This window comes from Brassica oleracea, chromosome C5 (genome assembly GCF_000695525.1).
Source record: "Brassica oleracea var. oleracea cultivar TO1000 chromosome C5, BOL, whole genome shotgun sequence".
NCBI lineage: Eukaryota > Viridiplantae > Streptophyta > Magnoliopsida > Brassicales > Brassicaceae > Brassica > Brassica oleracea.
Genome location: NC_027752.1, coordinates 11,081,497 through 11,096,720, shown reverse-complemented (window position 1 = coordinate 11,096,720; position 15,224 = coordinate 11,081,497). Strand labels below are relative to the sequence as shown.

Below are 15,224 nucleotides of genomic sequence, written 5' to 3'. Positions count from 1 at the left end.
CTGGTAAACATTTACATGTAGATTTTTCTTGACGGATCAAAGGAACTGAGATTTTTTGGCCGACATGTCATCGGACTTAACAGAAGCAACCAAAAAGATGAGAAGATGCTTTGTCTGTAGAAGGACAAACGCTTTGCTACAGTAATCTGCCGACAAGAAACCAATAATATTATCACACGGAACAGAGTTCCACACGTAAATCATCATGCCATGTTTGTATAGATCAGCCGTTTATCAGAATGGATCCAAATCCTTTTGTTTGGTATGTACGTTATCGAAAAACAAGCCTCCGTGTATAAACACAGCTCTCCAGAATTAATAAGAACTTTCTATTTTAGGTAAATACATTACAAAGCCATGGTTATGTAACATCAAAGATATGACATCTTCCCAATAGTTAACTCTGCCTTGGGGTTACACTAGTGTATTCATATGCAGCCGTCTTTTGGCAAATGGCATACCAGAAAACATTAAAGCTAGAATTCAAGAATTTTTCTGAATATCTTATATCATTTTGATGATGATAGGACTTGGGTTTTTTGGTGGCGCGCTACTAAGAGTCCATCAATACAAGAGGATCTTAAGAAGGTAGACGCCAAAAGCGTAGTAGGTAAGAAGAGTGCAACGACATTATTACTATTACATTCGAAGGTACAAAGTTTTCAAAGAAAAGCAATTATGGAAAGTTAGAAAGGTCGAGAAGAAAGCCCTACCCGTTAGGGCAAGCAAGTATTTAATTCTGAGAAGTTCTAATCAAATCTATTCACAAAATTGTGTCCCCAATCGATGAATGTAACTACCTTTCTTGTAAATCATTTTATTTTGATTCGATCATATCAAGAAAACTCTTAGAATGCCCTTTTTCAAAAAAAAAAAAAAAAAAAAGAAAACTCTTTGAACTTGGATAAAATAAAAACACAGTATCAGTTGAATTTTACATCAAGGATGAAGACTGACGACATAGAGAGATTGTGTATATTTATTGATCGTCTCTAGAGCTTATCTTGTAGGTAGTAAAAGTTTCGTTTGATCAATCGCATTTGGCAAATCAGTCTACATGGCCTTCTTGTTCCATTCATTCTGATTTTTCGATGCTAACGATAGTTATATTTAAGTCCTAACCAAAAAAGTACACAATAATGGTCCAGGTTTCTTCGAGAAATGAATTTAAAATAGTAGATGGAAGTAGGCCAGGGACTTATTATCCGAGATCCGGATCGATCCGAGATCCGCTCCGGATCCGCTCCGAAAATAGGATATCCGGGGTGCCCGGATCCGAATCCGGATAGTAAAATTTTGGATCCGTGCAAACCGAATCCGGATCCGGATATCGTAATTTTTAGGTCCGGATATCCGGATCCGGATCCGTATTTTTAAAATACATTAAATTTTTAAATTTTATTAATATTTATATTTGATATATTAATATTTATACATGAATTAATCTTATAATATTATATTTTAGTTTTACAATATTATAAACATATATAAATATATTTATAAATATTTAATTTATGTATTATATTAAAAAAACTTAATATTTTTTGTTAAAAAAATTAATATTTTTTGTTAAAAAATTATTTTTAATTATTTTGACGGATCCGGATCCGGATCCGGATATCCGCGGATAATAGAATATCGAGACGGATATCCGAAACCCGGATATCCGGAAACCACGAATCCGGATCCAGATATTAAATCCACGGATCCGAATCCGGATACCCTAAATTTCCCGGATATCCGGATCCGTCCCAGGGCTAGATGGAAGGTCGATATGTCTGGAAAAGGAAAAAAACTACGTGACTCGTGAAGAGTTGTGCCATGCCATGTGGTGTCCAAAAAGAATCGTATCCTAACGTCATCGTTTCACCTTTTATAAAGCATTATTGTTTCTTCTCCTTAATTCTCAAGTCTTTTGCTTTTCAATCATTGACGTGGGACTCAAACCGAACCTCAAAAATGCGATTTTCTCTATATTTATGAGAATTGTTATGTGTAATGTAGTGGTTATATGTAGTAACTAAACATTGATTGATAAACAATTTTAACTTTTTTCAATTTTAATTAGAAACGAAAGCTATCAATCCACTAATTGATCCATATCCAAATATATTAAGTTTCTACTGCATGTTAGATTCGGATATAAACGTAAAACTGTGTAGAACAATTTCATTGGTGTCCATTCTGAGCACGCATAATAAAGTATCCACATTGCTTGCAGACTGAATCATACTTATATATCACAGTCCACTGCGCTATACTTTTGTTTTAATTTGTCTACATATTATTACATCACTTTGTTCCACGTAAATGTCAGAATCTCAACAGATCATGAGCCAAACAACGACACACAAATTAAGTTTTGTCATTTGATACAAAGCCAGATAAAAGAATGTTAAATTTTATTTTATCTTTGGGACTTTTTTCTTTTCTTGGCCATTATTACGTTAGGTTCTAAAAGTTTTAGCTAATATGCATATACATAATAATATATCTTGTCTTATATTATACGTATTGAAGTATCTAATTAATGAAATCCCCAGTTTCATGATTTTGTCCTACACAAAACGACTATTTAGGTCATCTTCCATAATCAACTCAACTGCTGACGTTGATCGATCCATTAACCTTAGCCTCATAATCGAACCTAATAAAAAATTTGTTGGCATTATCCCGGTTAAAGTTATCGTAAACCGATGACTTGGGTCGACCAGAATAATCTAAGCTATGTGCTCGTGGTGAGTGATGACTGACTTACTGTCTGACTGGATAACATTACCAGCTTGATCACTCTGCTAATGAAGAGCATCAGCTTCTAACAAAAAATCAATAGTAACGTCAGCTCAAAAAAAAAAATCAATAGTAAGTTAGTAACAATAAAGGGCGTCAGAAAGAACTCTTTACGTATTGTTAACAAACCAAAAAAAAAATCACAATTATGTATACAAAAGTATCAAAATGTAATAAGAATATACAACCATTTTTAAAAATGAAATGAAATATAAAACCATAACATTTTTTGTGTAACAAAGATGAAATATCTTACCTGTAAAAATGGAAAGTGGGAGGGAGACTCATGAATGAGTGAATGATACGAAGAAAGACACGTTAATCGATTTATATAAGTTTTGGCTTTTAGTTTTTATTTACTTATAGATGCCGTTGGATTTAAGTTTGCCTTTTAGTTTTTGGTTAGGTTTGGTTTCGCTAATAAGTAGCCAGTAACTTTCAAAGTTATCGAAATTTACTTAGAATCTCTATTAACAGAAGTATAATATTGTGAAAAGGGATACCAGCCACTGCACCGCCGAAAATACAGGCTCGAGTTACAATGAAAACGTCACGCTCTGAACAGTCTGGCTTGTTCACAAGGTTCTTTTCATTAGAAAAAAAACAAATAATTGTTTTCTAAAAAAAGTTTCTCTTTTTGGTATATCTTTTGAAGATTAGTATACAACCATAAACTATTAACAAGATCGTTTAAGAGGAAACACACAAAACAAAAATGGTCACAAGAGTGTATATTTAGAGGACGTGTGGTTCACTTCCCCAGGCGAACCAGTTATAAAGATAAAATTTTAATTTCCAAAATATTAATACAGAAAATTAGAAAATGGTTACAAGAGTGTATATTTAGAGAATGTGTGGTTCACTTCCCCAGGCGAACAAGTAAAGATAAAAATTTCATTTCCAAAATATTAATACAGAAAATTTGTTAAAACTTTTCATTTCTAAAAATACAGAAAATTATAACAAACAAATTTTTTTGTTAGTTTTTATTTAAATTTATTTACTAAAGCTACAAAATAAAATATTTTAATTCTTGGTTGTTTTTAAAATAAACCAAATAGCATAATAATTTCACTAATTAATGTGGACCATTTTGTAATTTGATAATAATTGTGTTTTTCGCGGTGAAGCGGTTGGCACACGCTGATTCTTCATATATACACCCCTGAGGAAGACGCTTTCTGATACACAACACTCACCACATTCTCTCTCACGCTCTCTCTCTTCTCACAGTACAAGAAACAAAAAAAAAAAAAAGAGAAACTCTTCAGAGATCAAAAGATGAACATCGCTCACACCATCTTCGGCGTTTTCGGTAACCCATTTCCCTCAATCTCTCTCTCTCTCTCTCTCCTTCGTCTCTTTTCTCCATGAGAAGTTACTGAAAGACTATCTTTTTATGCTTTTACAGGAAATGCCACTGCTCTGTTTCTGTTCTTGGCTCCTTCGTACGTTCTCATCCTCCCTCTTTCCTCCTTTTTTTAACAGCTCGTGACTCTGTTTTGGATTCTTTCAAGTTCTTGCCTTTCTTAGCTGTGTTATCTTCTTGAAAATTAGGATAACATTCAAGAGAATCATCAAGAACAAATCAACCGAACAGTTCTCTGGCATCCCTTACCCTATGACTCTCCTCAACTGTCTCCTCTCCGCCTGGTTAAACCCCTACTCTTCAAATCTTAACGTCTGTCTCTTTAACAACTCTGTTTCTGAGTTTCCTCTGTTTTTCTCAGGTACGGACTTCCCTTTGTGTCAAAGGACAACACGCTTGTGAGCACAATCAACGGAACAGGAGCAGTGATCGAGACAGTCTACGTGTTGATCTTCCTTTTCTACGCGCCAAAGAAGGAGAAAGCTAAGATCTTTGGCGTCTTCACTGCCGTCTTGGCCGTATTCGCAACGGTGGCTCTCGTCTCTCTCTTTGCCCTCCATGGTAACGCTAGAAAACTCTTTTGTGGTATTGCAGCTACCGTTTTCTCCATCATCATGTACGCTTCTCCACTCTCAATCATGGTAAGCAAACAAAATCAAGAATCAATCAAGAGACATGCCTCTTTAACTTCTGCTCAGTTCTGCTTTGAGTTTGTGGTAATAATATTTGATTTTGATAACACAGAGATTGGTGATAAAGACGAAGAGTGTAGAGTATATGCCATTCTTTCTCTCACTCTTTGTGTTCCTCTGTGGAACTTCTTGGTTCATCTATGGTCTCATCGGTCGTGACCCTTTTGTTGCAGTAAGTTCACTTCTCCCTTTTGTCTTTTTAGAAAGTAAAAAAAAAACACAAAACTTGACTACTAAAAACGTTTTTTTTTTTTTTATGTGTGTGAAGATCCCAAATGGGTTTGGATGTGCTTTAGGGACACTTCAACTGATTCTCTACGTCATCTACTGCGGAAACAAAGGCGAGAAATCTGCTGGAAAGGATGGCAAGTCTCTGGAGATGAAGGTTGAGGAGAAGAAGCAAAATGTGGTTAATGGAAAGCAGCAAGAGCAGCAAGTTTAGTTCTTTCAATGATTTGTTCTCTGTATTTCGCTTTTTAGCTCTTCTTGCTTTTAGAGTTTTGGTTTGGGATGTAACAAGATTAAAACCTATGCTGAACAAAATGTAATATTCCTAATGTCTTCCTACTAATAAGTGTGATTGAACAAGATAAATACCTTTGTGACTTACAAACTTGTAAACAAAACTCTGCTTTTATTTAAACAGACAAATTTTTTTTTTAGCCGAACCAAAAACCAAAATAAACAAACCAAAACTAAACCTTAAATCCTAAACCTTTAGAACGAACCGGGAGAAACGAATGCCAAAGGCTTTGTGACATGCAAACATATATAAACAAAACTCTGCTTTTATATATAAGAGAGAGGAAAATAAATAATCGTAGTAACCATAAGTGTTAGGTTAGCTTGAGAACCTCTGATCATATCCCTGATCTCTGGTTAATAATAATACATGGAGAGATGGATTGACATTACCAGTTTTAGATATAACACAAAACATTCGAAATCTATATATATATAAAGATGTTGGTGACCCTCCTGTGATGCCACGTAGACATCCATGTCACAAAGTCGCTGTTATGTGTGCCGACACGTGTCCCAAACATTAAAACGCAACACTTCACTAATTGGAAATTTGCTTGGTTACTTCTGGTTCTGATTGCTTTCTTCGTGGACCCCAGCGGATCTACTCTAATTTTGTTTGGGCTTTTATTAAAAACGAAAGTGGCCATAAAAACAAAGAAGCTCTCTCATTGGACAATCTGCCCCTTCAGTTTGACGATACTCGCCGCCTCAATTTTTTCTGTGTTCATCGATCGGAAGTAATTATCTACTAGATTAAAGGAATCATTGGGAAATCCAATCGTCAACTTTAACGCATGTATTAACAGTAGATCTCCACTCACCCCCACGATTTATCACTGAATACATCCAACCATTACTCCCTTGCTAGATCTCCTATTATAAAAAGGTATGTTATACACCCGAAAATTCATCACTCCAATATTATCGATCATAAGATTTCCAGAAATCACTCTACCTCTTAACGACACGTTACTTTTGTGTATGCAGCCGACAAGGAGAGTAAATTGCAGCGGGTGATGTGGTGGCTAAGTGGATTACAGAGAGGCGGAGATACAGATGCGGTGATGATCGATTTATGATGGGGTGGAGGATTGGGTTTGAGAAGAATATATGTCGCTGAAGTCATTGTCGGGACTTGGGGAAAGCTGTAAAATTGTTCATCAATAAAACCATTTACATTATATATTTTGATGCACTTAGTGATTTGTTTGGTCGTTGACGAACCTAACGGATAAATACGGAAAGATTTACAACAACGGTCGCCGGAATCAGATATGAAATCCAGTGATTTTTGCCAGAGCTTTCATCATAGAAAATAGGTTGTTATCTCCTCTGTTCTTATTGCCTCCTCTCTCCACATCTCCGTTTCTCTCTCTTACCTCAAAATCTTAGATCTATCTTCGATGTGGTTATATAAATTTAATCTTTGATTAACAGATCAAATGCAAAACCATGAGAAGTAGCTTGGAGTAAAGAAAAAAAAAAGGATGAATTAGAGAGAGAAGAGATGAATACAAGCGTTAGGATAACAAAACAGATACCCAAAACCGAATCAATTAGAATTAGTGATTATGTATTTCTTTGTTTTCTAAGTTATACGGATATACAAATTTCACTAAAATGGACATATTCAAGGTTTTAAAAAGCACAGCTTACTTTACGCCTGCAATGGTGTTAACTGTCTGATAATTTCCCAAGTAAAGATCATGAGTAGTTGATTTTGGAGAAAAAACATGTGTAGTCGTGATTGTGAATCCAATGAGAATTGTCAATCCAATTGTTTCGTGATTGTTATGAAACTCTGGTCAGGCTTTTTCAATCTTTGAAACTATTTGTCTCTTAAAATTTTTGGAATGTCATTTTGTAAGCTTCAAATATAAGCTCTGGGAGTTTTAGTGTGAATAATTGTTTCCCTCATATACTGTTACATTGTCAAGTTATGCCATTTTAATTGAAAATCGTGTGTTCATATATTTAAAGAAAAAGTAGTAAGAAGTGTTTACTATGTGTTGCTCATGAAGTATCAAAAAATTACAGAAAGGGAATCAAAATTTGGAATGCAAATACTATTTTTTTTGTTTTTTGTTAAGTGCAAAGATTTTTCTATACATCTTGCTTTGTGTAGCCTTCTGGGTTGTTAATATAAAGTTAACATATTCTTTGATTGTTCTAATTAATTATGTAATTTATGTATGTTTTCCTGTGTTGTTTTTATTATTATGTTAAAACATGAAAAAGGGATATTTGATGAAATGTGAATTATAGGCCTTTTTCCTATACAGCCAACACAAAAAGTTACAGAATAGAGATACTTCTTCAGGCTTAGTTGATGAAGAAAAAACGATTATAAAAGAACATTTATATGTAGTTGGGTTCATCTTGATTATCAAATTGTTAAAGCTTACCTAAATTTTAGTTTTTTATTGTTTGGTTATGTTTTGCTACGCTCTAACTTCTTCTAACTTCTTCGAATAAATAATTTGATATGAAGAGTGGTATGTAACTAAAGTAAACATCTGCCATTTAAGTATATTATTTTATTATCTTATAAAATACTATTTAAAAAATATATTTTAAAATAGCATGAGAAAATTTTCTAACAAATAATTTTGTTCTCAAACTAATTTCAACAAAAATTATAATAAGTTACAAAACATAACCACTAAAACATTATGAGTTAATTAATATTTCATTCCAGATAAAATTATGACCTGAAACAAAAATATTCTAAACATCATTTCATGTTAAATTAGAAAAAAATAATTATTATTTATGATATTATTGAACTATTTATATAGTATTTTAAAATTGAAATTTAATTATTTTATCAAATTGTATTATATTTTAACTTATTTGGTTTGGAGTTAGACTAATTTATTATCATGATCAATTTAGTTAGTGTAAATGTTTTTTAAAACTTGAAACTTCTTGAATGAAATATAGTAATATAAACTTTAGATTTTATTTTTTTATGTCAAAGTGAAATAAAATAATAATAATAATAAAAAAAAAATATATATATATATATATATCTAATATTTTAAATTATTTTTTCTAATTTTGTATTTTTTGAAAAAAATAGAGAATAATAAAGATTGCTGTCATTTTTTTTTGTAAGTACTCAGTTTCATTATAATAACTAAAAGCCCCAACGAACTTACAAAAGGGACAAGTTACTACTGTCGATACTAGATAGCCCAGGAGGCTTACAAGAAGGGCTAACAACAAAGGCCCAGACGAGAAAAACATGAAAAAACGCGCTACCAAAAAGAAACAGTTCATGTTAAAAAAAAGGACCAAGTGTCAGATTGCTGTCACTTTAATAAACTAAAAATGATTATTAAAAATAACAATATGGTCTCAGAATTCTATTCATTATTTATTTATTTATAATATCATTTTCAATTTACAATATTTGTTTTCAAATGCTACATCAAATTAATATAAATTTATGTAAAATATTTTTTATTATAACTTTCCGCCCGTAGGGCGGGCCGACCCTAGTAAAACATAAAACAAAGTCTTTTTGTTTTTATAGAAACACAACTCCTCTTTTTATTTACTTCCAAGCCGAAGCAACGATCAAACACTTCTCCTCCCATAGGGATGTCAAATGGGCCTAGTGTCCATGAGTAAACCATGTCCATATCCAATTGGACTGACCATTTTTGACCAAAAAATAAAGTTATCCAATTGGATAAAAAGTTAAAAACCAATTAAACCCAAAACTATTGGGCTTGCCGATTTGGACTTGGGCTTCCAATAGTCTTCAAAATCCTAGGGTTTTCAACATTTGGGGGAAATCTCTCAAGCGTAGATCTCATCTCTCTCGAGTCTCTCCGTCTCTCCTTCTCGACTCTCTCTGAGTCGACTTCTCTCCTTCTCTCCTTCTCTCCGACTCTCCGTCTCGACTTCTCTCTGACTCTCCGTCCGTCTCGAGTCTCAGTCTCGCACTCTCTCAAGTTTGGTCGCTTCAGTTTTGCTTGTTTGCATGTTTATTTTAATGGGTTTGCTGATTAATGTTTATGTTTGCATGTTAAATCAGATCCTCTCTCTCGGCGTCTCGATCCGTCTCTCTCCCTCTTTCGGCGACTCTCGATCCGTCTCTCTCTCTCTCTCTCGGCGACTCTCGGTCAACTTCTGAAAAGGGTTTGCACGTCTTTGATTCTCTGATTTCGTTCATGTTCTGTTTGATTGATGTTAAGCTTGATATAATCTGATGGGTTTGTGTTATGGGTTTCTCTATATAGATGATCCGTTCTAGTTTGGTATCTTGTAAGTTTGTAAGCTTGATGGGTTGAACTTATATATTTAGCTCTCTCGGGTTTGAATCACTGTGAAATCTCTCTGGTTTCTTTAACTTATATATTTAGCTCTATTGGGTTTGCTTGTTTGCGAGATGGTACTTGTTCTCTGATTGTTTGCGAGATGGTACATTTTGTTCACAGTTTCTGGTTCATGGCTTGTTTCTAGTTCACGCTTAATGGGTTTGTGGTTCTATTGCTTTCATGGCTTGTTTCTAGTTCACGCTTATAACTAATGATTCTCATTTGTTTCATTATATGTGCTCGCTTTAGACATCAATGGCTAGTTTCTAATGATTGCTTGGCTTTGCGAGTTGGGTTTGTTTGCTTGTTTTGCGAGTTGGGTTTGTTTGCTTGGCTTTGAGTTGGGTTTGTTTGCTTGGCTTTGCGAGATGGGTTTGTGTTGATGGGTTTCTCTGATGTTTTTCTTTGATTGCTTTCAGATGGATATATTGAGTTTGAACAATGATGATGACTACGTGAGTGACAACGGAGATTTAGAACATGAAATGGACGAGAACAATCCTGTGGTGGACGAGTCTCTGATGAGTACAGCCGAGGTGAAAGGTAAACACAAGCGTAGACACTCTAAGTGCTCGAACTTCTTTACTATAGAAGGAGATAGGATGCCTGATGGAAAATTTAAATGCGTCTGCAACTACTGTAACCACTTCTATATCCTAGACTTACATAAAAGTGGAACCAATACTCTGCTTCGCCACTCAAGAACCTGCCCTAAAACCCCTAATAATACATGTCCTAAGATCGATCAGTTGGTGTTTAGAGAAATGATTGCTGTGGCTATTGTGGAACATGATTTACCTTACGCCTTTGTTGAGTACATAAGAGTTCGAGAAGCATTGCATTATGCCAACCCGACCATAGAGTTCTGGTGTAGGAACAAGATTAAAACCTATGCTGAACAAAATGTAATTTTACTAATGTCTTCCTACTAGTAAGTGTGATTGAACAAGATAAATACCTTTGTGACTTACAAACATGTAAACAAAACTCTGCTTTTATTTAAACAGACAAATTTTTTTTTTAGCCGAACCAAAAACCAAAATAAACAAACCGAAACTAAACTTTAAATCCTAAACCTCTAGAACGAACCGGGAGAAACGAATGCCAAAGGCTTTGTGACATATGCAAACATGTAAAAACAAAACTCTGCTTTTATATATAAGAGAGAGGAAAACAAATAATTGTAGTAACCATAAGTGTTAGGTTAGCTTGAGAACCTCTGATCATATCCCTGATCTCTGGTTAATAATAATACATGGAGAGATGGACTGACCTTACCAGTTTTAGATATAACACAAAACATTCGAAATAAAACATAAAACGAAGTCTTTTTGTTTTTATAGAAACACAACTCCTCCTTTTTTTTACCTCCAAGCGGACGCAACGATCAAACTCTTCTCCTCCCAGCAGAAGTGAAGCTCACCCATTTCCTCTTTAACCTTATACTTACTGCAATAATCTCGCTTAATCAGACTCTGAATATTGCTCGTCACTCTCCCACTCATCGGCCTCGGACTAAACCCCGCCATCATCATCCTCGCTCTCCATTTCCCAGCAACCTCGTACCTCTCGATCCTCTCCTCTCCTTCGCAAGCAACGATGTTGACAATATCCCTAGCGAGACACTGCCTCTCCACGTTCATCCTCTCTTGGCTTTCCCTCGGAAGCGTCATGTCAAGAGAGTCGAAAACCGCGGAGTAGTACTCGTAAGCCTCCATGAATCTCGGGAAGAACGGGGAAGTGTTCGTGTTCACGTCTTGCTCCACGACCGTGACAAGCTTCGGGTTCAGGCTTTTCACCATGTGGAGCAGCTCGTCGCGCTGGTTCACCGTCGTGACGCTCTCGTCAGGCATGTGGTGCAGCTGGAACGCGAAGTTAACAATCAATGCCTCTCCTGGTTTGCAGCCGAGCGTGGTCGGAGAGACGATGTTAGTCTTGGAGGCTACGGCCTTGAACTCGAAGGACACTCCGTGGTCTTTAGCGAGCTGCTCGAGTCTTAGGCCGATGATTCTCAGCCCGCCGACAGAGCGTTGGACTGACTCAGGGTCGTCAACGCCTGTTAACCTCAGGCGAGGACGGCCTTTAACGGGAAGAGAAGCAACGGTTTTGATCAGCGTCATGTACTGGTTTCCTTGGTTTATATCGAAATCTATTATGTGAACTTCCTTTTCATCTCTGATGGAGTCGATGATCGCGTCGTTGGCAGCTAAGAAACCGAATTTGAAGCAAGGGCAGACCTCGAAGAGGACTTGCATTGCGGCTAGCCTCTCGTCGGAAGGAGGCTCTTTGCATTTCAACGCTTTGTAGAGGAACTTACCTGAAGCAGCCATTCTCGCGGCGAGGCCTTCGACCATGTAAGCTGCGATTCTCTGAGAAGGGTCTCCCTGGATTGATACAATCTGCCGAAGCTCGTTCACCATTGATAAAGCTTCCTCTGACTTGCCTTGGGATAAGGCGCGAGCGCAAGAGATCAGGATCTGCTTTGGAGTTGTTGTTGCTTGTGAGATTACCTCTTTGCTGCTTGCGTGAGAGTTGGAGTCTTCGGATGAGGATTCTTTGGGAGACCATTCGTTGTCAATCTCCATCAGCTGATCTATCCCAACCATCTTATCATCATCGTCTTCTTCGTCGAGAAGGGCTCTTTCGAGCTCTTGAATCTTTGATCTCATTTGTTCATCATCAAACTCCATGCTCGGACTTTGAGTTGCCACTTGGTAACCTCCAAAGAGACTCATTGAGGAAGTTGAGGTTGAATCAAACGGCAACTGGTACTCCATGGAGCATCCGAGAACCGGTCTAGACTGGTAAGGAAACGATTCCAGAGAGCCAAATGAGCTAACCGAGGCACCACCAGAGCCAACAGGATGTTGTTGTTGTGCAAACTCGTCTGTAGGGGAATCGAGAAAGTACTTCTCATAGTTTTGGCTTGGGTAAGAATCATCAGTTAGGCAAGTGTTCTTGGACCTGTCTGGATCAAACATTTCAACAGAGGTACCACCACCAGTGTTGTAACCATTCTCGTTCAATGAGTAAAGCTTTGGGTTCCTATATGCTGCTGCTGCTGCAGATAGCTCTGCCGACCTCACCAATGACATGATTCTCGCTTTGATATTAGTGTTCTTTAGCCAACAGTTTTGTTCCACCACTAGAAAGAATGTCACACAAACAAAGAAAACATCATCAAGCCACTGATAATTCCAACAATAAAAATAGAATGCTGAATCATGCAAAAACAAAACCAAAAATTAAAATCAAACACTTAAAGATTAGGCTTTTATTTTTTGTTACTAATCCATCAACATATGTAAGACCAAATATGAAACTTTATGATCCAAAAAAAAAAAAAAAAAAAAAAAAAAAAAAAAAAAAAAAAAAAAAAAAAAAAAAAAAAAAATAAAAAAAATGAATCAAAAAAGTGTGTCTTAAAAAAAAAAAAAAAAAAAAAAAAAAAAAAAAAAAAAAAAGAGATTTTTCTCAAGGATTATGCCTTTTTGTAACTAAATGATTTCATCATCATCATATATGAACAAAGTATGGAGCTTTATGATCCCAAGCAACTAATTAACACAAAAACTATTATCCAAATTCACCCAAATCATGTAAAGTTTGTTCCTTTGAAATTGACTTGGGTTGATTAAAAAGAATAATAGAACCCCGGGCACAAGGATCTATGATTTCAATTACATATGGACTTGGTTCAAACCGCTTGCAAAACTTAGTTAGTGAGATTCTAAAGATATGTAAGCAAAGCAAGAATCGGGTTGGTGAGAGTCATTTTACCAGGGAGAGATTAAGAGCAGATGGGTCTTCGATGATTCTGGAGATGCACAAAACTGAGATTTGACAAAGAAGAAATCTGATTTAAACGTCGTGAAAAGCCTCAAAGGTTTGACCTTTAGGTTCTACTGTTTACACATAAGAGGACAACCACTATTTGTGTTCTGATTTTCTGGCTTTGTCTCTGTGTCTTTGTGGTCTTTGTTTTAAGATGTGTTTTAACCCTTTTAAAAGATCACTCTTGTGGTGTTAGGTGTTTCGGTTGAAATCTTATATATTAAAACGAAAGTTACAACCTTGATTCAAGTGTGATTTTTTTTAAAATAGATCTAATGGACGTATTCCTAGAAAGTCATGTTACATTTAATCTCTAATCTTATCATTTAAATGTTGGGCCTACCAAAAATTTTTATTAGGTTATCAATAATTGAATTTAAACAATATATGATCCACTGGATTTATAGATAGTATAAATTAAACAGATAGAATTTAATGTTATAATACTATACTTCCATATGTTAATTATTTAAATATTTGTCGATGTTAACTTTTAAAATTATATAAAAAAAAATTTAAATAACAAAAATCATATTATCTAACAATGATTAATCTTTACTACCTAAAACCAATGAAAATAAATTTTAATCTATATAGTTTATTTTAAAAATTAAACAAAAACTAAATGTTTAATTATTTACTCGATAATATAAATTTATGAAGCGAAAAGTTTAATTTTTTAAAAACTTTCTAAATTTGTGAAATGTTACAATATTTTTGAATATGACAATAAAACAATATTTTACTAATCTTTATATATATAGTTACGATTTGAATAATGAAAAAATAATCCGAAAATATATATATAGAAGAATATACAAATACATGTGAAAGTTTGAAACAATTTATTCAATGAAAAAAATATACCGTAAACTTATTATGTTTTAAAAATCGATAGACACGTATATATTATAATATATACCAATTTATAATTTAAAACAAAATGTTTATATAAAAATAAATAAAAACAAAAATCTGTGCGGTTGCACGGGTCGAGATCTAATTTTTATTAAAAAGAAAAACTTTCAGATTTATAAGCAAGCAAGTATGAAGATTGATTAGAAAGACCGGAGAGAACCAAACTTGAATTTTTGAGGAAATTGCTTACAAATTTATAAATTCCTTAGATGAATAAAAAATAAATAAATGTTATAAAGTAATGGAAAAGTCTATCTTTATTCATAACATAAAGGTTCCTTATATAGGAGATTACACCGTCATAGATAAATGGAAAGAGTACAAATCATAATCCAACTAGGAAAAATGAAAACATAAAGACATAAGGAAAAGGAAAAGCTGACCGACTCTCTCTTTCTTGGGCCGCTGATGGTATAATCTTTTGGTTATGAGCCATCCACAATCTGGTTCATAACACTTCCCCTTGGATGCCATAACCATTTAGAGCTTGTAATGTGCTTTAATGTTGTCTCATTAAAACCTTACCAGTAAAACCCAATTGAGACAAAACCATGGTTAAAGAAAAAGAGTACAGCACACATTACTCCCCCTGATTTGGACATTACTGAAGGTTCCTTGAACCTCTCCAATTTTCTGCAATCCGTGGGTGATGAAGATCTTGGGCAGAATATGCTTCGTCCTCGAGCATGATAGTTGGTTCTTCTTTACCATCGGCCATGCCACAATCTGATCGAACATATTGAGTCATCGACCTCAAATACACACACA

At 34.9% G+C, this 15,224-nt stretch overlaps 2 protein-coding genes across 2 annotated transcripts; one reads left to right on the top strand and one right to left on the bottom strand.

The window, feature by feature from the left end:
• The first annotated feature begins 3,958 nt into the window (after positions 1 to 3,958).
• Positions 3,959 to 5,460, top strand: LOC106294879 (bidirectional sugar transporter SWEET1). The gene is made up of 6 exons (XM_013730571.1): positions 3,959 to 4,105; positions 4,202 to 4,238; positions 4,348 to 4,443; positions 4,521 to 4,800; positions 4,904 to 5,023; positions 5,120 to 5,460. The coding sequence occupies exons 1-6, from the start codon at positions 4,072 to 4,074 to the stop codon at positions 5,291 to 5,293; spliced, it is 741 nt and encodes a 246-aa protein (XP_013586025.1). The 5' UTR covers positions 3,959 to 4,071; the 3' UTR covers positions 5,294 to 5,460.
• Positions 5,461 to 10,835: 5,375 nt separating this feature from the next.
• Positions 10,836 to 13,709, bottom strand: LOC106294878 (scarecrow-like protein 1). The gene is made up of 2 exons (XM_013730570.1): positions 13,485 to 13,709; positions 10,836 to 12,849 (listed from the first exon to the last, which is right to left on the bottom strand). Exon 2 carries the CDS (start codon positions 12,797 to 12,799, stop codon positions 11,069 to 11,071), a length of 1,731 nt encoding a protein of 576 aa, XP_013586024.1. The 5' UTR covers positions 12,800 to 12,849; positions 13,485 to 13,709; the 3' UTR covers positions 10,836 to 11,068.
• Positions 13,710 to 15,224: the final 1,515 nt, after the last annotated feature.